We start from the raw sequence: 26,515 nt of genomic DNA on the forward strand, positions 1-26,515 counted from the left end.
ACTGTTGTAAGGATTAAGTTAATATATATAAAGTACTTGGAATAATATTTGACACATACTAAGCATTATATAAATTACCTACTACTATTATTATTACAACAAAATGTGTAAATACAGTTTAAAGAATAAAACCTTTAGGCTGGGCGCGGTGGCTCATGCCTGTAATCCCAGCACTTTGGGAGGCCAAGGCGGGCGGATCATGAGGTCAGGAGATGGAGACCATCCTGGCTAACACAGTGAAACCCCGTCTCTACTAAAAATACAAAAAATTAGCCAGGTGTGGTGGTGGGCGCCTGTATTCCCAGCTACTTGGGAGGCTGAGGCAGGAGAATGGCGTGAACCCATTCTCCTGGCAGTGAGCTGAGCAGTGAGCTGAGATCGCGCCACAGTACTGCAGCCTTGGTGACAGAGCGGGACTCCATCTCAAAAAAAAAAAAAAAGAAGAAGAAAACCAACACTCATATATCCACTATGTGGTAACTCAGAAGCCCTCTGGGTACCCTAATTCAATCACAGCCCCTCCTTTCTTCTCTCTAGACACAACTATCCTAAATTTTATGTTGATCGATTTCCTTGCTCTTTCTTCAAAGGCGATCAGTACACTGTAAGTAGTATACAGACTTAACTTTGTAAAATGATGAGAAATCTGAACCTAAATGTTTTTAAAACTTAAAAACAAGAAATAGAAGAATCTATATTAGAAATTTGGATGTATGTATAACAGTTCCTTAACTAAAAAAAAAAAATTTAGATATAAAACCCACAAACTTACCCTAAAGACATTTTTGTTCATATTATGATTCATATTATTATTGACTTGCCACCCAGATTCCTCAAGTTTGATCAGATTGTTGAATTTGTGGATCACATCTTCTATCTGTTAATAAAGCACAAGTTTACCAGATTAATGCTAGTCATATTAAAGTTATAAACAAATGAGCTGAAGACTAAAAAAAATTAAAAATAGTGATTCAGAAATGATGAGTTATTAAAACTGGACTGAGTTATTCTCAACTTAGTGTTCAAATAATTTTTATGGTAAAGTTTTTCATTATTTTTTGTCTTACAAACCTCCAAAATCTACGTAAAGAATATCATATATGAATAACTCTCCTAGATTATTTTTGACTAAAATGCTAAAATGGTAGAAAAGACATCCTAAATGTTGTTTCCTAAATTGCACAATGTGAACACAATCTAATTTTTTTTTTTATTTATCCATTCCTCCACTGAAGGACATCTTGGTTGCTTCCATGTTTTGGCAATTATGAATAAAGCTGCTATATTGCTAAAAACATCCGTGTGCAGGTTTTTATATGGACATAAGCTTTCAACTCATTTGGAGCGCAATTGCTAGATCGTATGGTAGGAGTATGTTTAGTTTTGCGAGTGACTGCCAAACTGTCTTCTAAAGTGGATATAATATTTTGCATTCCAATAGACAATGAATGGAAAGTTCGTATCGCTCCATGCCCTCCCCAGCATTTGCTGTTGGCAGTGTTTTGAATTTTCACTGTTCCCTAGTAGGTATGTGGTAGTATCTCACTGTTGTTTTGATTTGTAGTTCCCTAATGACATATGATGTTGAGCATATTTTCATATGCGTATTTGCCATCTTTATATCTTCTATGGTGAGGTAACTGTTCAGGTCTTTTGCCCATTTTTAATTGGGTTGTTCGTTTCGTTATTGCTGGGTTTTAAGAGCTCTTTGTATCTTTTGGGTAACAGTCTTTTATCAGATACATCTTTTGCAAATATTTTCTCCCAATCTGTGCCTTGTCTTCTCATTTTCTTGACATAATCTCATTTTAAAAGATACAAGTATATTTAATAGGATGGAAATATAATTCCCATCTTTTTGATACTTCCAGTCTCCTACAAAGAGTTAGCCACTGACAACAGTTTGGTAACCATGCTTTTAGTCTCCATGCTATGCACTTATACACACATATCCTCTTTGCTCTCCCTTAAAAATATGTAAATGTCTCTGGGCACTGTGGCATATGCCTATAATCCAAGCTACTTGGGAGGCTGAGGCAGGGGGATTGCTTGAACTCAGAAGGTCAAGACTAGCCTGGGCAACAAGGCAAGACCCCATCTCAAAGGAAAAAAATAAAAAGTAAATGTCAAAATAACTCAGAATTACACTCATAACCAACTGATTTTCAACAAAGGTGCCAATACAATTCAGTGGGGAAAAGACAGTCTTTTCAACAAACAGTGCTGGGAAAATTGGTTATCCATAAGCAAAAAGATGAATTTGGACTCACAATCTCATACCATATACAAAAACTAACTAAATGGATCAGACTTAACAGTAAGTACTAAAACTGTAAGACTGTTAGAAGAAAACACAGGAGAAAATCTTTGTGACTTATGGTTAGGTAAGAGTTCTTAGACATGGTGTCAAAATCACAACATAAAAGAAAGAAAAAAAAAAAAAAACTGGCCAGGCGTGGTGGCACACCCCTGTAATCCCAGCACTTTGGGAGGCCAAGGCGGGTGGCTCACTTGAGGTCAGGAGTTCAAGACCAGCCCGGCCAACATGGTGAAACCTCATCTCTACTAAAAATACAAAAATTAGCCAGGCATGGTGGCATGCACCTGTAATCCCAGCTATTCAGGAGGCTGAGGCATGAGAATTCGAGAATTGCTTGAACCCGGAAGGCAGAGGCTGCAGTGAGCCGAGATCATGCCACTGCACTCTAGCCTGGGCGACAGAGTGAGACTCCGTCTCAAAAAAAAAAAAAAAAGGAGAAATTTGATAAATTTTACTTTAAAATACAAATTTTGCACTTCAAAAGATGCCATTAAGAGGATTAAAAGTCGAGCTACAAACTCAAAGAATATTTGCAAATAATATTTCTCATAAGGGACTTTTATCCAGAATACATAAAGAATACTTAAAACTCAATAATAAAGACAATCAAATTTAAAAATGGGTGCAAAAGATTTACACAGATATCTCAGTAGAAGATACATGAATGGCGAATAAGCTCACAAAAAGATACTTAATATCATTACTCATTAGAGAAATTCAAATCAAAACTACAGTGAGGTCAGGCATAGTGACACCTGTAATTCTAGCACTTTGGGAGGCTGAGGAGGGTGGATCGCTTGAGCTCAGGAGTAAGACCTGGCCACCTGGGTAACATGATGAGACCCCACCTCTACAAAAAAATACAAAAATTAGCCAGTCGTGGTGGCACATGCCTGTAGTCTCAGCTACTTGGGAGGCTGAAGCAGGAGGGTTGTTTGAGCCCAGGAAGTGGAGGTTGCAGTGAGGTGAGATTGTGCCAATGCACTCCAGCCTGGGTTGACAGAGCGAGACCCTAACTCAAAAAACAAACACACAAAAAAACAAAACAACCCTACAATGAGATACCTCATACCCACTAGGATGGCTATGCAACAGTTCCCCCTTATCTTCAAGGAATCTGTTCCATGACTCCCAGGGGATGCCTGAAATGCAGATAGTACTGAACCCTATATATATGTTTTTTCCTATTCATATGCACCTATGATAAAGTTTCATTTATAAATTAAGCATAGAGATTAGCAATGATAATCAACAATAAAATAGAACAATTATAACAATATTCCGTAATAAGTTATGTGCATGTGGTCTCTCCTCCCTGCCAAATATCTTATTGTACTATACCTCAGGTAACTAAAACCACAGAAAGCAAGACTGCTGATAAGGGGGGACAACTATAATAAAAAAGACAATAACAAGTATTAGTGAGGATGTCGAAAAACAGAACACTCATACATTGTTGGTGGGACTGTAAAATGGTATAATCACTTAGGAAAATAGTTTGGGCAGTTTCTTAAAAAGTTAAACATAAATTTACAATATGACCTACCAATATCTAGGTATCTGCCCAAGAGAAATTTAAAAAGATACATCCACACTAAGATTTGTGTGGAAATATTCATAGGTTATTCATAATCCCCAAAAAGTGGAAGCAATTTAAATGACCATCAACTGGTGAATAGTGATATATCCATACAATGGAATACTACTCAGCAATAAAAAGGCGTGAAGTACACAAGGCAAGCTACAATATGGATAAAACTCAAAAAGATGCTAAGTGAAAGAAGCCAGATGCAAAAGACCACCATAATGTATGATTCTATTTATATGAAATACCCCAAAAAAGGCAAATCTACAGAGACAGTAAGTAGATTAATGGTTGCCTGGGTCTAGGAGTAGAAATGGGGATTGACTGCAAACAGGCAGTAGACATCTTTTTATACTGATGAAAATGTTCTGGCTGGGTGTACTGGCTCACACCTGTAATCCCAGCACTTTGGGAGGTCGAGGCAGGTGGATCACTTGAAGTCAGGAGTTCAAGACCAGCCTGACCAACATGGTGAAACCCCGTCTCTACTAAAAATACAAAATTAGCCAGGCACGGTGGCACATGACTGTAATCCCAGCTACTTGGGAGACTGAGGCAGGAGAATCGCTTGAACTTAGGAGGCGGAGGTTGCAGTAAACCGAGATTGTGCCATTGCACTCCAGTCTGGGCAACAAGAGTGAAACTCCATCTCAAAAAAAAAAAAAAAAAAAAAAAAAATATATATATATATATATATATATATATTTTAAATTTGGATTGTGGTGATGGTTGCACAACTCTGTAAATTTACTAAAAATGATTGAACTGTACATTTCAAATGAATAAATTTTATCATATGTAAATTATACCTCATATAGCTCTTTTGTGCTTTAAAAAAAAAAAAAAAAAAGTGCCCCAATGGCCAACTTGAAGTGGTTCCCACTAAGCCAAAGCTGGGAAATGAGCATCAGTCAAGATAATGACTATAGGCTGGGCATGGTGGCTCACACCTGTAATCCCAGCACTTTGGGGGCCGAGGCAGGCAGGTCACTTGAGGTCAGGAGTTTAAGACAAGCCTGACCAACATGGTGAACCCCATCTCTACTAAAAATACAAAAATTAGCCTGACGTGGTGGTGGGCACCTGTAATCCCAGCTACTCAGGAGGCTGAGGCAGGAGAATCACTTGAACCCAGGAGGCAGAGGTTACAGTGAGCCAAGATCACGCCACCGGTCTCCAGCCTGGGTGACAAAGCAAGATTCTGTCTCAAAAAAAAAAAAAAAAAAAAAAAAGACTATAAACAATGTAAACATATCATACTTTTAAATCTGCAACTAATGATACAAAAATCACCACAGAATCAAACAATCAGAATTGAAGGGGGCTAGTGAACCAACTATTATGAAAACTGGTAAATATATAAAAACTGATCATAAAGTAATGCTTAATTATGACTACATAAACACTATTCATGTCTGGGTCATATAGCTGCTAAGATCCCGTTTCCTTCCTCACAACGTTTTCTTTAGACTTAATAACTGTTTTGCTTTTAGTTTGTTCAGGGTTTTGGTTTGGTTGAGACAGGGTCTCGCCTCTTTCTGGGAATGGAGCCCACTCTCTTCTTTTCTTGGGTAACTCTCTCATCTTTGTGAGGGACATTCTCATTTTCCTGAGAAAGGGTACATGGAAGGAGGTGAACTTTGAGCTCTTGTGTGTCTGAAAAGTTCCTTTCTACCCTCATGCTTGATTGGTTCGGTATAGAACTCCAGGTTGGAAGTTAATTTCCCTCAGAATTTTCAGAGTATTGTTCTAGTTCATAATATTGCTGTTGAGAGATCAATGCTACTCTAACCCTTGATGCTTTGTATAAAATTTGTTTTCTTTCCCTGGATGCTTTAGCCTACCCTCTTTATCCCAGAGTTATATAACAGTATTTAATCATGTAAGTTGCTGTGGGTCTACTCAGTGCTAAACACTCAACAGGCTCCTTCATTGTTCACTTGCTCCCCAATTTTTTTTTTCTGTTCTCTTTTTCTGGAATTCCTATAATTTGGCTATATTTCCTGGACTGGTCCATGTAATTTTCTTATCTAATCTCTTCCGTCTTACAGCTTGTACTACAGGCACGTGCAACCATGCCTGGCTAAGTTTATTTTCTGTAGAGATGGGCTCTCACTATGTTGCGCAGGCTGGTCTTGAACTCCTGGGCTCAAGTGATCCTCCCGTCTCAGCCTCCCAAAGTGCTAGGATTACAGGCTTGAGCCACTGTGCCTGTCTGAGATTTCCTTAACTTCATATTCTACCTACTGTATCTTACATTTCTGTTCTCATATTGCTTAACTTCAAAAAGCTATTTATTCTCTGAATGTTCTTTTTTTAACAGGTATTTTTACTTGACAGATGAAATGTCTGGTCTCTTTGAGAATATGAATACTTGCATTTAAAAGTCCATCCAAATAGCTTTCTTCCTAGATGTTTGCTTTGGCCTTTTTCTTTTAGGTTTGAAGCTTTTTTCGATGTCTATTGTTGGCTGTTGGTTCTTGAAATGCTATTTTATATGGTTATTTCTAAAATAAGTTCAAAAAGCTAGAGTCATCTTCCCCCATACTTTTACTGATCTTCCTAGTAATTTCTTCTATCACAGCACTTTCTACGTTAGAATTAAATTTTGTATCTCAGTCACTAATCAAATTACAAACTCCTCTGGGACAGGGAATGCACTATTTTATCAACTCCTAATACAATACTCCTAATACAATAAGAGATTAATACAATACAGGCACACAACAGGAACTCAGTAACTGTTAGCTGAACTCAACTACCAAAGGCCAGTTGACTCATTTCTCACAGGTCGAATCATTATAGACTATTAAAGAGTTGAAAATAATTTCAGTTTGCAACCTATATAGAAATTATCCTGGCCGGGCGCGGTGGCTCATGCCTGTAATCCTAGCACTTTGGGAGGCCGAGGTGGGTGGATCACAAGGTCAGAAGATCGAGACCATCCTGGCTAACATGGTGAAACTCTATCTCTACTAAAAATACAAAAAATTAGCCAGGTGAGGTGGCAGGCGCCTGTAGTCCCAGCTACTCAGGAGGCTGAGGCAAGAGAATGGCATGAACCCGGGGGGCAGAGCCGGCAGTGAGCCGAGATCACGCCACTGCACTCCAACCTGGGCGACAGAGTGAGACTCTGTCTCAAAAAAAAAAAAAAAAAGAAATTATCCTGAGAATATATGGGAGAAGAGGACATCAGTCATAAAATTTAGATCATGTTTTACAGTTTATAAAAGTGCTTTATAACATCTCATTTAATATTACAGGTACCTAAGCAGCTACTATTACCCCATTTTACTCCTGCTACCTAAAAAAAAAAAAAAAAAGTCCAAAGTTAATATATTTGAAATATTGAACCACATACCTGAAAACTAACCATATCCCAAAATCCATCCAGATCTGTACAGGTAGTCTCCTTTATACCTCGTTTATATTCACAATCATCAACCAGTCCTTCGAACTGTTTGAACCTTTCCTTCATAAGGAGTCTTGTTTGACCAACTGCTGTGCGAATAAGATCTTTAGCTGAAGGAAATAAGAGGTTTTTTAAAATTAAAGGACAAAACGGGACATTCATTGCAAGTCAGCCCACTGATAAGACTTCACTCCAAACATTCTAGGGCCTACAGGTTGTTAAGCAAAACAAAAAATATCTACCACAAAACTTTGTCATACAAATACGAGTATTAACTATTTGCTTCAATTCCTGCTCAAAATTAACAATATTTTTTCATACGTATTGCTATATACTAAATAGCATTCTACTTCTTCTTGTACTTTATAAGAACTCAACATCAGCCAGTGTGGTGGCACATGCCTGCGGGCGTGGTGGCTCATGCCTGCAATCCCAGCACTTTGGGAGGCCAAGGTGGGCAGCTCACCTGAGGTCAGGAGTTCGAGACTAGCCTGGCCAACATGGTGAAACCCCATCCCTACTAAAAATACAAAAATCAGCTGGGCCTGGTGGCAGACACCTATAATCCCAGCCACTTGGGAGGCTGAGGCAGGAGAATCGCTTGAACCCAGGAGGCGGAGGTTGCAGGGAGCCGAAATGGCGCCATTGCACTCCAGCCTGGACAACAAGAGCAACACTCATCTTAAAAAAAAATAATAAATAAATTTAAAAAAAAACAAAACTCAACGTCAAACAACTCACTGCAAATGATTATCTAAGAAGGACTTCATACTGACAGCACATAATTTTTTCTAAACAGCTTCCCCAAATAAATCAGATTAAGAAACTCTTCAGAAAATCTTTTCCATATTGATTTAGGTAATTTTCATTCAGAGTATATTTTTGTGTAAACAATATCAGATATTGATATCACCCATAAAGTCATATTAAAAAAGCTAATAATATTCACTGTTACTTGTTTGGTTGGTTAGAAAAATGTCTAAGTCAAAGGAATGACAGTCAATATTCTAAATACTTACATCTTTTAAGTTATATACCATTTTAGCACAGATGTTAGGGAACATATGTTGAGATATGAAAAACACTTGCTACTTTATTGTAGACATCAAGTTAAAAAAGAAATAATTCTTGCTACTTTGAATAATAATGAAACTATAAAGTTAGGCAATGCTATATTTTCATGTTTCAGATAAACGTAACCATAGTAAAAGAAACAAAGCAAACAAAAAATACAAATGTTGCCTCACCATCATCTGGAATGTCCAATTCAAGTTTCCTGTCCCACTCGAGGCAATGTGAAGTTAATTTCTCAGTTTCTGACTGGAGGATATTTCTAAAATTATGACATACATTTCAGTTCTACGAGTGGTTTTTACACTAGTAGCTAAGTATTAGCATAACATCATGATACATAATATTAGGAAGTTATAAAAGGGAGCCACAATATTTTCCCAAAGTTGATACTGAATTATTTATAAACTGTGATATATTAAAATCCATAAATACAAGTTGATACCCTTTGTATGTACATCCTTTTACACCTAAAACTTATGTGGCTGGATAATACCAAGAACCTACTTTTTAAGCTAACATTTCTAGTTTGTTCTGTTCTTTTTCAGAGGCTGATCAAAGTCAGACATTCCTAAATGTGCATCAGATTCTCTGCATTGTCTATGAAACTAAAGCCAACTCAACTGTCAAGAGTAAATTAAAGCTAAAAACTGTTAATCCCAGATTACAGTGATGGGGCCTCACAGATCCTAATTATTAGGTTTTGCTTGCTTAAAGGTAGTGGTTCTCAACTGGGTCAATTTTGCCCCATTCTGGGGAACACTTGGTGGTGGTTGGAAATATTTTTGATTGTCATGACTGGAGGAGTGCTACTGGCCAGGGATGCTACAAAACATCCTACGATGTATAGGATATATACCCACAACAAGTATACAATCTAAAATGTCAATAATGCTAAGATTGAGAAACCCAGGCCTAAAAGAAGTTTAATTTGTGTCTATGGAAAAAGTATCCTAGCATGTAGAGAAACTAGAACCCTTGTATGCTGTTGATGGGAATGTAAAACGGCAAAGCCACTATAGAAAACAGTATGGCAGCTCCTCAAAAAATTAAAAATAGACTTACCACATGACCCAGCAATTCCACTTCTGGGTATACACCCAAAATAATTTACAGCAGGGTCTCAAAGGGGTATTTGTACACCCATGTTCATAGGTGTTCACAACAGTTAAAACATGGAAGCAACTCGCCGGGCACGGTGGCTCACGCCTGTAATCCCAGCACTTTGGGAGGCCGAGGCGGGCGGATCACGAGGTCGGGAGATCGCGACCATCCTGGCTAACATGGTGAAACCCCGTCTCTACTAAAAATAGAAAAAAAAAATTAGCCGGGCGTGGTGGCGGGCACCTGTAATCCCAGCTACTCGGGAGGCTGAGGCAGGAGAATGGCGTGAACCCGGGAGGCGGAGCTTGCAGTGAGCCGAGATCGCGCCACTGCACTCCAGCCTGGGCGGCAGAGCGAGACTCCGTCTCAAAAAAAAAAAAAAAAAAAAAAAAAAAACATGGAAGCAACTCAAATGTCCACTGACAGACAAAGGGATAAGCAAAATGTGGTATATACATACAATGAAATATTATTCGGCCTTAAAAAGGAAAGTCTGACACATGCTACAATGAATGAACCTTGAGGACATTATGCTAAGTGAAATAAGCCAGTAAAAAAAAGACAAATACTACAGAATTCTACTTAAATAAGATACTTAGCGGAGTCAAAATCAGAGACAGAAAGTAGAATGGTATTTACCAGGGACTGGGAGGGAATGGCTGAGGAATGGGGAATTATTGTTTAGTAGGTACAGAGTTTCTGGCACCTAGCACCAGGCCCAGATAATTTTTGTATTTTTAGTAGAGATGGTGTTTCACCATGTTGGCCAGGCTAGTCCTGAACTCCTGACCTCAGGTGATCTGCAAGCCTCAGCCTCCCAAAGTGCTGGGATTACAGGTGGGAGCCACTGAACCCGGCAGGTTTTGTTTCTTTAAAAAAAAATTTAGGGCCAGACTCAGTGGCTCATGCCTGTAATTCCAGCCAGCACTTTGTGAGGCTGAGGTAGGCAGATCACTTGAGCCTAGGAGTTCCAGACCAGCCTGGGAAACATGGCGAAAACCAATCTCTACTTAAAAAAAAAATAAAAAAATAAAAAATTAGCCAGGCATGGTAGTATCCTCTTGTTATAAAATAAAATAAAATAAAAATTTAAAAGATAAATGAAAATCACCTAACATCAGTTTCCCTCCACTATATTAAGGTTATAAATATTTTAGTTTTGGTTTTAAATGTCTAGATATTAGTACAAAATTCTTTATTTTTATTTTTTTAAACACAAAATTCTTATGCTAGAAACAGACATAGTCCCAGCTCCTCAGGAGGCTGAGGTGGGAGGTCGGGAGGTCAAGGCTGCAGTGAGCCAAGATCGAGACACTGCACTCCAGCCTGGGTGACAGAGTGAGACCCTGTCTCAAAAAACAGAAACAAAAACAAAAAATTTGAGTTGTTCATATTCAATGACACATGACGATTAATAAGGAAGCAAAGGGTCGGGCGCGGTGGCTCTCGCCTGTAATACCAGCACTTTGGGAGGCTGAGGCAGGCAGATCACAAGGTCAGGAGTTTGAGACCAGCCTGACCAACATGGTGAAACCCCGTCTCTACTAAAACTATAAACATTAGCCGGGTGTGGTGGCATATGCCTGTAATCCCGGCTACTCAGGAGGCTGAGGCCTGAGAATTGCTTGAACCTGGGAGGCAGAGGTTGCAAAGAGCCAAGATCACACCGTTGCACTCCGGCCTGGGCAACAGAGCAAGACTTCGTCTCCAAAAAAAAAAAAAAAAAAAGAGATAGCAGAAATGGTTTAGCTCTGACATTACCTAGTTAGGTAGATTGCTTAATATTTCAATAACTCAGTGGAACGACACAATGGATTAGCTACCTCTAAAATCCCTTATAATTCTAAAACCCAGTGCTCCAAAAAAGAAATTAAGCTGGACATAGTGGCTCATGCCTGTAATCCTAACAGTACGGGAGGCTGAGGCAAAAGGATCGCTTGAGCCTGCGAGTTCGAGACCAGCTTGGGGAATATCCTAAGACCCCGTCTCTACAAAAAAAAAAAAAACAAAAAAAAAAAACACACAGCAAAATTAGCCACCTACTGGCAGGAGGATGGCTTGAGCTCAGGACAGAGAGGCTGCAGTGAGCTGAGATCACATCACTGTACTCTAGCCTGGGCAACAGAGTGCAACCATTTCAAAACAAAAGAGAAAGAAAGAAATGAAGTCACTCTCAAAAAGTATATTTATAATAGAACAAATGAATAGTAAAACTATAGTGAGATACTTCTCATCTACTTGATTTGCAAACAGAATAGTGTGTATTGTATGATATTGTCTCTCTCTATATATATGTTGTGGGAATATATATATATATATATATATATGTTGTCTCTCTCTCTCTATATATATATGTTGCGGGAAGTCAGGGACCCCAAACGGAGGGACTGGCTGAAGCCATGGCAGAAGAACGTGGATTGTGAAGATTTCATGGACATTTATTAGTTCCCCAAATTAATACTTTTATAATTTCTTATGCCTGTCTTTACTGCGATCTCTAAACATAAATTGTAAAGATTTCATGGACACTTATCACTTCCCCAATCAATACCCTTGTGATTTCCTATGCCTGTCTTTAATCTCTTAATCCTGTCAGCTGAGGAGGATGTATGTTGCCTCAGGACCCTGTAATAATTGCATTAACTGCACAAATTGTACAGCATGTGTGTTTGAGCAATAGGAAATGTGGGCACCTTGAAAAAACAGGGTAACAGCGATTGTTCAGGCAATAAGAGAGATAACCTTAAACTCTGACTGCCCGTGAGCCGGGCGGAACAGAGGCATATTTCTCTTCTTTCAAAAGCAAATGGGAGAAATATCACTGAATTCTTTTTCTCAGCAAGGAACATTCCTGAGAAGGAGAATGCGCACCTGGGGGTGGGTCTCTGAACTGGCCCCCCTGGGCATGGCTCTTACGGTCAAAACTGCAGGGGTGAAATAGACCCCAGTCTCCCATAGCGCTCCCAGGCTTATTAGGAAGAGGAAATTCCCGCCTAATAAATTTTGGTCAGACCGGTTGATCTCAAAACGCTGTCTCCTGATAAGATGTTATCAATGACAATGGTGCCCGAAACTTCACTAGCAATTTTAATTTCGCCCCGGTCCTGTGATCTCGACCTGCCTCCACTTGCCTTGTGATATTCTATTACCTTGTAAAGTACTTGATGTCTGTGACCCACACCTATTCGCACACTCCCTCCCCTTTTGAAAATCCCTAATAAAAACTTGCTGGTTTTTGCAGCTTGTGGGGCATCACGGAACCTACCGACATGTGATGTCTCCCCCGGACGCCCAGCTTTAAAATTTCTCTCTTTTTGTACTCTGTCCCTTTATTTCTCAAGCTGGCCGACGATTAAGGAAAATAGAAAAGAACCTATGTGAACATCAGGGCAGATTCCCCAATATATATATGTATATAGATATATATATTTTGAGATGGAGTCTCACTCTGTTGCCAGGCTGGAGTGCAGTGGTGCAATCTTGGCTAACTGCAACCTCCGCCTCCCAGGTTCAAGCGATTCTCCTGCCTCAGCCTCCCGAGTAGCTGGGACTACAGGTGTGCACCACCATGCCCAGCCAATTTTTATAGTTTTAGTAGAGATGGGGTTTCACCATGTTAGCCAGGATGGTCTCGATTTCTTGACCTTGTGATCCACCATGCCCAGCCTATTGTCTATATTTTTTAAAAAAGAAAAAAATGTACATGTTATATTTGTCTACATATGCATGAACTATCCATGGAAGTATTCACAAGAAATGAGTTAACACTTGCCTTCATGAAAGGTTCAAACTATGTGGTGGGGTCACAGTGCTGAGAAGGAGTCTTCTCACTTGTACCTTTTCCTACCCTTTGAATTAGGAACCGCATGAATGTACTAGTTATCAAAAAAATAAAATTTAAACGTGAAAATCACCTAACATCAGTTTTCCCCCACTATATTAAGGTTAAAAATTTTTAGTTTTGGTTTTAAATGTCTAGATATTAATACAAAATTCTTACACTAGAAACACAAAGACATACCTGAAATATGGCACATCATGGTGGGGCTGAGCAATTTGACCTTCATTTCTTTCAAGTGATGGGACTTCTTTTATTGGAAGGCCATTTAAATTTTTACTAGTAGCTTCATTTTTATTTAAAACATGTTCTATAAATTAAAGAAAATCTTACATATAAATTTCAAAGCAACAATTCCTAAAATGACAGCCCCTAAAAAGACATTTTAAAAATCCTTCTTTTCAATGTTTAATTTTAAAATTTTATTTCTGCCTCAATCACTTCACATTTCCTCTAAAGTAGCTCTCAATATTTTTTTCTTTACATTTACATTTATTTCCCCTCTTCTGTCTGTATTCTTCATTCCAATTATCTCTTCAGATATCTTTACCCATGCTTTCCTGTCTTTCCTGACCCTGAGTTCATATCCCCAAATGATATGGTGAAAAAGAGCTCCAAACAAATCTGACAAGTAATAATCCAGAAAAGTAAAAATTTAATTACTATACCTGAAAGCAAAATATTTTTTGTATTATTAACAACATTATTCTAAAAAATGAATAAATTAATTAAATACTATACCTTCATGCCAAACAGTTAGAGGACCCAAAGGACATGGCAATTTATTTGAATCTTGCTGTATTGTCTTGGTAGAGTAAGTTTTACATTTTTGTGCCAAAATTTCTTTTGTTGCTTGAGACTCATCACTAAAAACAATAGCAAAAATATACTTCATGAAACATGAACTCCATATATCTAATATAAAGGGTTTCAAAATTGTGTCACTTGTCGTAGATCTGGGCTAAAATAGAAATGTTTCTATTTTTTTAAAATGTGTATTCTGGAGGGGAGAAAATGTAAACACCTATAGTGTGAATGTCCATTTTTACTAATTAATTGTAATGAGATTCAAAGATTTTGAAGATTTCTTAATGGAACATAAACGCTTAACAGTCTCAGATGCTGCTGAGCAGTTTTTAGTATATTTGCTGCCAGCCAGTCTTTGCAAAATGAGCTTGCCTTTTCTTTTAAAGGTTCCAACTGATTTTTCCCTTGTTTTGCAAATTAATCATTTTTGTCTTCAGAGGCAGTTTTTCTAAATACTAAGCCAGAAGAAAATGACGAAAAAGTCATACCTGAGCTAAAGCAGTATAGCAATTTTCTTCTTTTGAAAAATGTATGCATTTTATAATTAAGTCATTTATTAAAAACAAAAAACCCCAAATTGTATAGTGAAAATAACAATGCATAGGAAATATAAAAACTGTCAATTACATTATTGTACCTTCTGAAGAATTTTTTTAAAGAAAAAATTGCACAATTCCTAATTAACACAGTTCACTAATAATAACTTTTTAAGAGCGTAGACCAAATATAAGAAAGACATTTGGCTGGGCGCAGTGGCTCACGCCTGTAATCCCAGCACTTTGGGAGGCCGAGGCAGGCGGATCACGAGGTCAAGAGATCGAGACCATCCTGGCTAACATGGTGAAACCCCGTCTCTACTAAAGATACAAAAAATTAGCCGGGCGTGGTGACGGGCGCCTGTAGTCCCAGCTACTTGAGAGGCTGAGGCAGGAGAATGGCGTGAACCCAGCAGGCGGAGCTCGCAGTGAGGGGAGATCACACCACTGCACTCCAGCCTTGGGCGACACAGCAAGACTCTGTCTGAGAGAAAAAAAAAAAAAAAGAAAGGCATTTATTACCCATCTTAGCAAGGGACTTATTATTAAGATCATATTCTTACACTTCTGTTTTTAAAGGAGTCCAGGTGTAACTGGGTGTCAAAAAAGCATTGGCACTTCTGGGAGTCATAGGTGTTACTTGATAGGTCTTCAGACCATCCAGTGGCTGAAACATAAAATCCTTAGGTGCGAAGGAATTCTTCCCTTTTATTTTTGCAGTATTTATCTCAGGTAAGTTTTCCATTTTTGATAAGACTCCATCTGGATCCATTCCACTTGTTGCACTAGTTTGTGAATTCAAAGTATTTTCTTCACTATCGACTTTACAAGAAACACCCTAGGATGTGAGTTAACAAAGTAGAGTAAGATTTCTCTCTTCTGAGGATATATTCAACCAATTTTTATAGGTCTGAAAATATGACAACAGAAATATATGTTCTATGTACATAATTTGAGAGACAAAAACAGATACAATTAAGTGTACACATGGAATCCGAAGACCAGTTACACTAAACCCATTGCTATTACCTGGGAATAGAATCAATTTTTTTTTTTTTGATACGGAGTCATCCTCTGCCGCCTAGGCTGGAGTGCAGTGGCACGATCTCTGCTCCCTGCAAGCTCCGGCTCCCTGCAAGCTCCGCCTCCCGGGTTCACGCCATTCTCCTGCCTCGGCCTCTCAAGTACCTGGGACTACAGACGCCCGCCACCACACCCAGCTAATTTTTTGTATTTTTAGTAGAAACGGGGTTTCGCTGTGTTAGCCAGGATGGTCTCAATCTCCTGACCTGGTGATCCGCCAGCCTCAGCCTCCTGAAGTGCTGGGATTACACGCAGGAGCCACCACACCCACCCCGAACCAATTCTTATTTAAAGACTAACTAATACCTTTTGGGTATTACAACAAATTAAAAGATAATGGAAAATTAATATGGAAAACTTATTCAACAAATACGTATCTTTTTACTTAAATTATGTTTATAATTACGGCCAGGCACAGTGGCTCATGCCTGTAATCCCAGCACTTTGGGAGGCTGAGGCAGGCGGATCACGAAGTCGGGAGATCGAGACCATCCTGGCTAACACAGCAAAACCCCGTCTCTACTAAAAATACAAAAAATTAGCCGGGCATGGTGGCAGGTGCCTGTAGTCCCAGCTACTTGGGAGGCTGAGGCAGGAGAATGGTGAGAAACCGGGAGGTGGAGCTTGCAGTGAGCCGAGATCGTGTCACTGCACTCCAGCCTGGGCGACAGAGCAAGACTCTGTCTCAAAAAAAAAAAATTGTGTTGATAATTACAATGGTTTAAAATCAGAAATCTAACATTATGGAATGACTATCATTAAGGACCAAATTCTTAACTTAAATAACCTTAGATTATAAATAACCTTAACGCAAAAGCAATACCTTCAATGTGACACAAAAGATTAACCATATAAAATACAAAGCATATTTACTATTTCAAGTCAATTTGTTACTTGGTATTTAAATAATTTCTAGAGGTTTCCAAGTTTCTGATTTTTAATAAGATATGAACTCAAACCCAGGTATTTCAACCTGGACAAGAGTTTAAGTGGTAACACTGTTGAAGCCAGCATAGCAGTCAAAGCAAAAACTAGTGATAATCCTTAAGGGTTAATCTTAAGGGAGGACCTATAAGGTCCAGCTGCTTTATCTGCGAAGATTCACTGTGTGTTTCCTTTCTTGATCTGTGTTTGATTTTTTACTAAGAATCTAGCCAGGTTACTTAATCTTTGATACTTTTTTAAAATTAAGAAATTATACTGGCCAGGCGTGGTGGCTCACGCCTGTAATCCCAGCACTTTGGGAGGCCGAGGCAGGTGGATCACCTGCGGTCGGGAGTTCAAGACCAGCCTGGCCAACATGGTGAAACCTCGTCTCTACTAAAAACACAAAAATCAGATGGGCGTGGTGGCGCACGCCTGTAATCCCAACTACTTGGGAGGCTGAGGCAGGAGAATCACTTGAACCCGGGAAGCGGAAGATGCAGTGAGCCAAGATCGCGCCATTGCACTCGAGCCTGGGTGACCGAGTGAGACTGTGTCTCAAAAAAGAAAAGAAAAGAAAAGAAACTATACCATAGATTATAGGCCAAGGGGTTGGGTCCTCAAATGGGGCATCTTTTTTGAAGACCTTATTAGAAACCATGCTAGATGCAGGCAGAAATTTTAGTTTATTTAATTCTTACAACTACTCTATGCAGGTATTCCATGTTAGGAATAAGAAAACAAGCTCATAAACTACATAACTTGCCCAGGGTTATGCAGCTCATTGGAAGCAGAGAGAATATTCAAACCCAGGCCTAAATGAATCCAAAGTCAATGCATTTCACCCCACTTCACCCTATGTCTTGGCTAATTCCCACATACAGGTTTCTCTCAGCTGTGTTTTTATTATTTTTCTCCATCTTCTAACCAAATTATGCTTTCTCTACCTATAAAGCTCTGAAAATAAGATACCTGAAAAACAACAAGAGTAAATCCTCTTGATGCTTTCTTACGGTTCACGAAGTTTTAACACACATGTGGGTTAACCTCTTAAAGCAGTTCTTTATGTTTAATTTCAACTTTATGAAAGTAGCAATGAGATTTTCAAAGCATCTAGAAGTAAAAAGATGTTTATTCTCTACCTTGTCGGGTTTTGTTTCTACATTTTTGGCGGGTCTTCCTTTACTTGGCACCTTTCTTTCTAGTTCGTTTTCTAAAACAACAATAACATATTTATTTTACTAGATAGAAATGCTACATGAAAATACTAGGTAACTTGGGAAAGGAAAAGAAGCAACAGTAGGACATATGTCTTGAAAGATTTTTTTATTAAAAGCCCTATTATAAAAAGGGTTATGGAATTTCCTGCCAAATACAAACCATCTCTTTTCAAAACCAGAGTGTTTTACCCTTTTCATCTGAATACCAAATACAGATTGAGTATCCCTTATCCAAAATGCTTGGGACCAGAGATATTTTAGATTCCCGATTTTGGAATATTTACATTATACTTACAGGTTCAGCATACTTGATACAAATATCTAAAATCTGAAATGCTCCAAGAGCATTTCCTTTGAGGATGACCTTTGAACTTCATGTCAATGCTCAGGATTTTGGATGTTTTGATTAGGGTTGCTCAGCCTGTACATATTTATTACAGACAATTAGAAAAATAACAGAAAACTACAAACAACAATAATGACAAATCACCCAGGATTCCATTACTCAGCTGTCACTTCAGGGTATGGTTTTCCAGTCCTATGTCCACATATTCACATACTGCTTTTTAGAACTGCGATCCTACTGTTCAGAGTTTGATGCGCTTTTCTTTGCCCACTTAATATATCATGAACCATGTCATTAAGTGTTCTTTAATATTATTCTTAATGGCTACATTGTATTGCACCAAATAAATGAACTGTGATTTACTCGGACCATTAATTTTTCACTTTGAAACACTGCTTATACTAATTAAGTTCTTCAATGATTGGGCACCCATTGTGTGCTAACCAGATGTCAGGGCACAGAATCTATTTTCAGGTATTAGAATTTCCTGTTTCCTTCTCTCCTACTCAAAGAAGTACTTGTTGATTTTTGAAACGGAACACAAAAACCTCAAGGACCAAACATTCTAGTTCAGTCACTGATCAAGGAATAGTTCTCACCATTAGCAGCTCTTGTGACTGGCTTTCTTGCTGTGGTAGATGAGACCGTTCTGGGAACCTGCTTTGCTGCTTGAGTAGCTGATCGAGTCATTCTCAACGACGTGGGCATTACAGGCTGCACAACTGTGGGGAAAAAAAAATAACCAAATCAAATGTCCCTTGTAGTTATTAAATTATTGCTGTGAAGCCAGGCATGGTAGTGCATGCCTGTAGTCTCAGCTACTCGGGAGGCAGGAGGATCACTTCAGCCCAGGAGTTCGAAACCAGCCTAGGCAACATAGTGAGACCCTGTCTCTACAAAAAATATAAAAATCAGCTGGGCATGGTGGCAAGTCTGTAGTTGCAGCTACTCAGGAGGCTGAGGTGGGAGGATCACTTGAGCCCAGGAGGTGGAGGCTCCAGTGAGCTATGATTGTGCCACTGCACTCCAACCTGGGTGACAGAGCAAGACTCTGTCACAAACAAACAAATTCCAGTTGACCTTCAAGACACTTAAAAAAAATTATGGCTGTGGTAGCCTCAGAGGATTTATAGTAATTGCTAATATTCCTACCTTTTTTCTCTTTGTCTGACACTTTCTTTTCAGAAGTTTGTCTTGGACCAGGTCGGATTGCTCGAACATCATTCTCATTATCAATCTATTTAAGAGATTAGGTGCTATGTGATTTAATTGCATAATGAATCAAACCATCATATTTTTAATCTGTAAATTGATTCCTCATATGAAATCTGATCATTGTAAATGACCCAACAAAAAAAAAACTACCCCAAATAAAATGAGATAAAGAAAAGCTTTCCATTAAGCTTCCAAAAAAGCTTACATCCTTTTTCAGAATCAAAGAATTTAGAAAATGCTAATAACCCAAGCTATTAAAAACAGCTAACTATAACTTGCCTTCTGAAGGTCCTTAAACGCTCCTAGACATTTCACTTCAAGACCTTTTAATTTTGCCTGGAAAATACTTCTCCTGGATAAAAAGCACTTTCCCATGGTTCTCTTCTCCACTTCCATAATGACTTCACTCAAAAGGCTTTCATCTCAGGGAGGCCTTCCTTAACTGCCCAATCAAAATTCTACCCCATACTTACTTCTAGTACACCCCATCACCCCTTTTTAAAATCTCTTCCATAATACTTATCTTCTGACATATTACGTATTTTTTTAATGCCTTACATGTAAGTTCCACAAAGAGAATTTAGTTTATTGTATCCAAAAGCCGACAACACCAGGAACACCACAGCAATGCAAAATATATATGCATACGTGGAACTTAGCTTCCTCACCTGATAAAGAGGCATATTATTTCCCTTCTTGCCCACTTCATTTTTTTAGTAACCCTCCTAATATCTCTATTACAGTATTTTGAAGACCCATAAGTTTATAACACCTACCCTGTGTGCTTTCCTCCCCATCTGCATTTCATGCAGGTAACTTGGAATGCATAAAAGGAGCCCAGTAAACAAAACAAGAGTGTGACACAAAGACAGTTTGCCACGGATCTCATAAGGAATGTTGGAGCAAATATTTTAAGTGAAATTGCTCTACATCACCATACCAAAAACAGTGACTTTGGTACCTGTTAACTCTAGTAAATTAATCATTATGTTTGAATCTGATATTAGATTTAAAATGAATTTACTTACTAAAAAAGTGCAATTTATCATTTTAGTAACAATTATCTATTATCAACCATACCTTAGTCTGCTCCATTTGGTCTTTGGCCTTTGACCTTGTAATCCGTACAGAAGATGGAATAGCCTTAGAACAGTCAAAAGAAGATGAACTTAAAAAATGAACTGGTAAAGGTTTACTTCCATATCTTATTACAAAATAAAGTTCCCATTTTAAAGTTAAATTTTATCCTTAATCTCTTACAGCAAAAAGATAATTAAATTCCTTTTTCTGGTTCTAGCTTGATTTAAATTAAGTTAGTAACTTCAAAAATTACTCACATTTCTCAGTGAGAAAGAAATTTCAAACCGTATTTTCCAGGTATTGGAATCATCATTAATATGAGCTTCTATCCTCTCTTAGTTCTCCTGCCTCTCTGACCAGTCCTCAGCCTGGTACCTGACTTCTGCCTACCTAAAGGTGCTCTCTAGAGCCCACTTTTTCATAATTTTGTATATCCTTATTGGAATGGTCTCATTTAGTCCTACAGCTTAAACACCCATCCATATTCCCAATATTATATCCTAAATCGACATCTTAGCACCAATTTCCATCCTGCTTTCCAAATTTTTACTAATATCTAGGTGGCCCACAGAAGTTTAAGATTTTTAAAAAGGTTAACATGCACCCACTTAAGCTTGTTCCTTATCTTCCTTATCTCTTAGCAGCAGAGCTTCTCTCTGCTTTTTCAATTTCCTTTACCCCTCACCATCTACTTGGCCACCAGTCCTGTCAAATGCCTTTATTTAGATGTCTTACACCTATTTTTTCCTTTTAAAACCCACTGCCCCTTTCCATCTATTCTATTACAATAGTCTCACAATTGGTCTCCCGATCTATAAATGCTTCCCTTTCCAGACTAAAATCTTTAGGGCTATGGTATTTTCCTGAATTATTAATTTGACAATGGCACTACCCTTATTTATAAACTTCTCCTGATTCTGCATAACCTACAGGATAAACACCAAATCCTTTGCATAACATTGTTCAGCCTGGTTCTACCAATTTTCCTAGTTTTATCCTATCTCAACTTACCTACAGCTATCTTAAGAGACCTGATTTTCATTCTTCTGAGCTACTATTATGTCATTCCCACCTTCTACCAACCAGTTAATAAAGAGACTAAGGGAAAGGGGTTATTTTAGTCACTTAATGTCTTGAAGAAAAAACCAAATAAAAGAAACTATTCCTTTATATTAAGACACTAAATTTACCTTTTTTGGCTCAGCTTTCACAGCATTCTGGTTTGATAAAAGAAAACAAGGCATATCAGGTCTATAACGACCCACTTTAAATATTCCTCGTTTAGCTTTCTCTCTCTGCTCTTTCAATTTTTGAAGTTGCTTTTCTTCTTTGTATTTTTGGAGCATCTGTTTTCGTTGATCACCTAGAATAGTTTTCATTGCCCCTAGGCAGAAAAAAACCAAAACCACATAGTATATAAAACATTTCAGATGAAAAGTTATGCAAATGTATAAACAATTATTTTTGTGTCATTTCAACTGCTGCTAAAAAATGCTTTCAAGCCAGGCACGGTGGCTCACGCCTGTAATCCCAGCACTTTGGGAGGCCGAAGAGGGCGGATCATCTGAGGTCAGGAGTTTGAGACCAGCCTGGCCAACATGGTGAAATCCCGTCTCTACTAAAAATGCAAAAATTAGCTGGGTGTGGTGGCGGTCACCTGTAATCCCAGCTATTCGGGAGGGTGAGGGAGGAGAATTGCTTGAACCCAGGAGATGGAGGTTGCAGTGAGCCAAGATCGCGCCCCTGCACTCTAGCCTAGGCGACAGAGCAAGACTCCGTCTCAAGAAAAAAAAAAAAGCTTTCAATAAGCCAGGCACAGTAACACACCTGTAGTCCCATCTACTAGGAAGGCTGAGGTGGAAGGATCATTTGAGCCCAGGAGTTCAAGTTCAGCTTGAGTAACACAGCAAGACCTCTCCGCACAAAGGCAAATGCTTTTAATATTTCTTGTTAATTCTTTAGCACTCTAGCCACAAGTTATTTCAACCCCTAGTCTTTTAAAATTTGTATTCGTTTTGCCTTCATGTGTTCAAATATTAACTGTTTGCCATGTACTAGGCATGTATAACTTCACTTTTAAATTAATTAACTTGTATGATAGCCAGCATCCAAGCTGCCCTCTACTGATCCTCACTTCCTGATAGTCTTGCCCTGTGTCATCCCCTCTCACACTGAATAGAGCTGACTTGTGTGACCAAGAGAGTATTACAGGAATAATGGAATATGACTTCTAAAACTAGGGTAGTGTTTGCCTTGCTCTCTCTTGAAGCATCACTTGCTCTGGGAGAAGCCAGGTGCCATGTAGGGCCTTAAGAAGACTCAAGCAGTCCTATGGAGATGCCCACATGACAAAGAACTACAGCCTGCTTCCAAAAGCCAGCATCAACTTGCTGTTCATGTGAGTCAGTCATCTTGGAGGCAGATCCTCTAGTCTCAGTTAAGGCTTCAGATATATCTCTGGATGACATCTTGGCTGCTACCTTCAGAATCACCCAGCTCAGCCATACCCAAGTTCCTGACCCACAAAAATTGTATGAAATAATCAATGTTTATTGTTTTAAGCTGCTAAGTTTTGGGATAACTAATACAATTATAGGTGCTATTTATTATAATAGATGTACTCTATTCCTTCTCACCTATTCAAGGACATTCTTCCAGCAACTTATCCTCTTACTCATCTATTTTTTCCTCTACTGAATTGTTGCCATTATGAAGTTACAAAGATGCAGTAATTTCTCCCAACCTACATCCTCATCTAGCACTTATTTTTCTAGTCCCATTTAAGGCAAAATTCTTCAAGAGACTTACCTGTATCTCTACTATCAACACTTTTATTTATTTATTTATTTAAGGCAGAGTCTCACACTGTCGCCTTGGCTGGAATGCAGCAGCGTGATCTCGGTTCAATGCATCCTTGGCCTCCCGGGTTCAAGCGATTCTCCTGCCTCAGCCTCCCGAGTAGTTGGGATTACAGGCGCCCACCACCATGCCCAGCTAATTTTTTGTATTTTTAGTAGAGACGGAGTTTCACCATATTGGACAGGGTGGTCTCGAACTCCTGACCTCATGATTCACCCGCCTCGGCCTCCCAAAGTGCTGGGATTACAGGTGTGAGCCACCGTGCCTGGCCTTTTTTGAGACAGAGTCTCACTCTGTCACCCAGGTTGGAGTGCAGTGGCGCAATCTTAGCTCACTGCAACCTCCACCTCCTGAGTTCAAGCAATTCTGCCTTAGCCTCCTTAGTAGCTAGGATTACAGGCATGCGCCACTGTGCCTGGCTAATTTTTGTATTTTGAGTAGAGATGGGGTTTCACCATGTTGGCCAGGCTGGTCTTGAACTCCTGACCTCAGGTGATCCACCCACCTTGGCATCCCAAAGTGCTGGAATTACAGGTGTGAGCCACCAAGCCCAGCCTATTTCCAACACTCTTTATATTCCCTCTCTTTTCAAAATTATGAAAAACTTCTAATGTACACACAATTATCATGAACCCCATATACCTATTACCAAGATTCAATAATTATGAACATTTTGCTGTTGTTTAAAACAAATTATGCTTAGAAGATTTCATCTCTAAATACTTTAGTATATACTTCTAAAAAATAAAGACATTTCCGGAAGGGTGCGATAGCTCACGCCTGTACTCCTAGCACTTTGGGAGACTGAGGTGGGAGGATCACCTGAGGTCGGGAGTTTGAGACCAGCCTGACCAACATGGAGAAACCCTGTCTCTACTAAAAATACAAAATTAGCCAGGCGTGGTGGTGCATGCCTGTAATCCCAGCTACTCAGGAAGGCTGAGACAGGAGAATCGCTTGAACCCAGGAGGCAGAGGTTGTGGTGAGCCGAGATCGTGCCATTGCACTCCAGCCCGGGCAAGAAGAGCAAAACTCCGTCTCAAAAAATAAAAATTAAATAAAATAAAGACATTTCCTTTCATAGCCACGATATCATCATCACACTTAACAAAATCAGCAGTAATTCCTTGTTATCTATTACAGGGTCCAGATTTAAACATCTCTATTTGTTTCAAAGAGGTCTTTTAAACCATCTATTTATTTAAATCAAGAACAAAGTAAGAGCAACACATTTTATTTGGATGTCTTTTTAAATCTATTCATCTAAAACAGATCCTCCTCCCCACTCTTCTTTTCATGCCACTGTCTTACTGACAAAAGGTAGTCAGTTTTCCTATTGAATGTCCTTGCAAGCTATATTTGTTTACTCATTCCTCCAGGCCCCATGTTTTCTATAGACTACAAATTATATCTAAGGGTTTGATTATACTCACCCATTCCAATCTGACTTTCACTCCCTGAACCTCACTCCACCAAAACTATTCAAGATCACCAGTGACCTCCACAGTAGTGAAGTCCAAATTCTCACTTCTATTATACTTGATCTAACAAGCAGTACTGACTAACATAGTTAATCAGTCTCTCCTCGATATGCACTTTTCTACTCAGTTTCTAGGATAGCACGTTCTTCTGGTTATCCTCTTACATTACTTTGCATTGTTCCTTGGTTCTTTACTAGTTTTCCCTTGTCTTTTTTTTTTTGAGATGGAGTCTCACTTTGTTGCCCAGCCTGGAGTGCAGTGGCATGATTGGCTCACTGCAACCTCCACCTCCTGGGTTCAGGTGATTCTCCTGCCTCAGCCTCCCAAGTAGCTGGGACTACAGGCGCGCGCCACCACACCCAGCTGATTTTTTTATTTTTAGTAGAGACGGGGTTTCACCATGTTGGCCAGAATGGTCTTGATCTCTTGACCTCGTGATCCACCCACCTTAGCCTGGGGTACTGGGATTACAGGTATGAGCCACCGCGTCTGGCCCCTTGTCTTTTAATACTTTAATATCAACTAAATTATTGCAGTAGTCTACTTACTGCTCTCCCTGATGTCATACATACTACCCTATAATCTATTCTCAACACAGCATCCAAAGTGATCCTTTTTTTTTTTTTTGAGATGGAGTCTCGCTCTGTCGCCCAGGCTGGAGTACAATAGCATGATCTCAGCTCACTGCAACTTCCACCTCCTGGATTCAAGCGATTCTCCTGCCTCAGCCTCCTGAGGTGGGATTACAGGTGTGTGTCACCACACCTAGCTAATTTTTTTATTTTTAGTAGAGATGGGGTTTCACCATGTTGGTCAGGCTGGTCTCAAACTCTTGACCTCGCGATCCACCCGCCTTGGCCTCCCAAAGTGCTGGGATTACAGGCATGAGCCACCGTGCCCGAACTGATCCTTTTCTTTCTTTTTTTTTTTAGGGGACAGGATCTCCATATGTTGCCGAGGCCAGAGTGCAGTGGCTTTTCACAGGCACCATCGTAGCACACTGAAGCTTCAAACTCCTGAGCTCAAGATTTCCTGCCTCAGCCTCTGAAGTAGCTAGGGCTACAGGCCTGACTCCAAACTGATCCTTTTAAAACATGAATCAGATTACATAAACACCCATTAATGGCCTCTCATTTCAGAGTAAAAGCCAATGTCCTTATAATGATGGTCCTTAGGATTCTATGTAATCTATCTCCCTTGCTCATTCTTTTCTACCCAGTTACCTACTTGCATTCACTAAAACATATCAGGCACACTCCTACCTCTAAGCCTTTGCAAACGGGAAATAAAGGATATTTTAATAGCATACTGACATAGTTAGACTTTAATTTGAAAGATTTTTGGTTAAGAAATGGAGCATTGGAACAGTGGCAGCTCCGTGAAGGTTATGGGCACAGTGTCTAGTGGGGAATTTTTTTTTTTTTTTTTTGTAAAGTTGACCTTGTCCATTCAAGTATTGCAATAGTAATGGTGGCTTTATTTATAGCTTGTTGTATTGAGATTATGAGTTTAGAATATTTAACAGATTCTTCCCTTCTTCTTCATGCCTTTTGGAAGAGAGAACCAAGTTGCTAATGCAGTACTATACTACTGTTACTCTTCACCAATAATACTCAGGGTTATATTAATAGGAG

General features: G+C 39.1%; 1 protein-coding gene across 3 annotated transcripts in view; it reads right to left on the bottom strand.

The window, feature by feature from the left end:
- DLGAP5 (DLG associated protein 5) overlaps window positions 1–26,515 on the bottom strand; it is a 44,674-nt gene that overhangs the window by 14,447 nt on the left and 3,712 nt on the right. For all 3 annotated transcript variants that reach the window (XM_054530113.2, XM_002824765.5, XM_054530112.2), the window contains exons 3-13: window positions 21,732–21,925; window positions 20,542–20,604; window positions 19,399–19,483; window positions 18,846–18,968; window positions 17,823–17,893; window positions 15,237–15,511; window positions 14,072–14,196; window positions 13,514–13,640; window positions 8,565–8,650; window positions 7,267–7,427; window positions 773–877 (exon numbers count right to left, since the gene is read on the bottom strand). In XM_054530113.2, coding sequence (XP_054386088.2) covers window positions 773–877; window positions 7,267–7,427; window positions 8,565–8,650; window positions 13,514–13,640; window positions 14,072–14,196; window positions 15,237–15,511; window positions 17,823–17,893; window positions 18,846–18,968; window positions 19,399–19,483; window positions 20,542–20,604; window positions 21,732–21,925 — 1,415 coding nt within the window. The remainder of the gene's footprint in view (window positions 1–772; window positions 878–7,266; window positions 7,428–8,564; window positions 8,651–13,513; window positions 13,641–14,071; window positions 14,197–15,236; window positions 15,512–17,822; window positions 17,894–18,845; window positions 18,969–19,398; window positions 19,484–20,541; window positions 20,605–21,731; window positions 21,926–26,515) is intronic.

This window comes from Pongo abelii, chromosome 15 (assembly GCF_028885655.2).
Source record: "Pongo abelii isolate AG06213 chromosome 15, NHGRI_mPonAbe1-v2.0_pri, whole genome shotgun sequence".
In the NCBI taxonomy this organism is placed as follows: Eukaryota; Metazoa; Chordata; class Mammalia; order Primates; family Hominidae; genus Pongo; species Pongo abelii.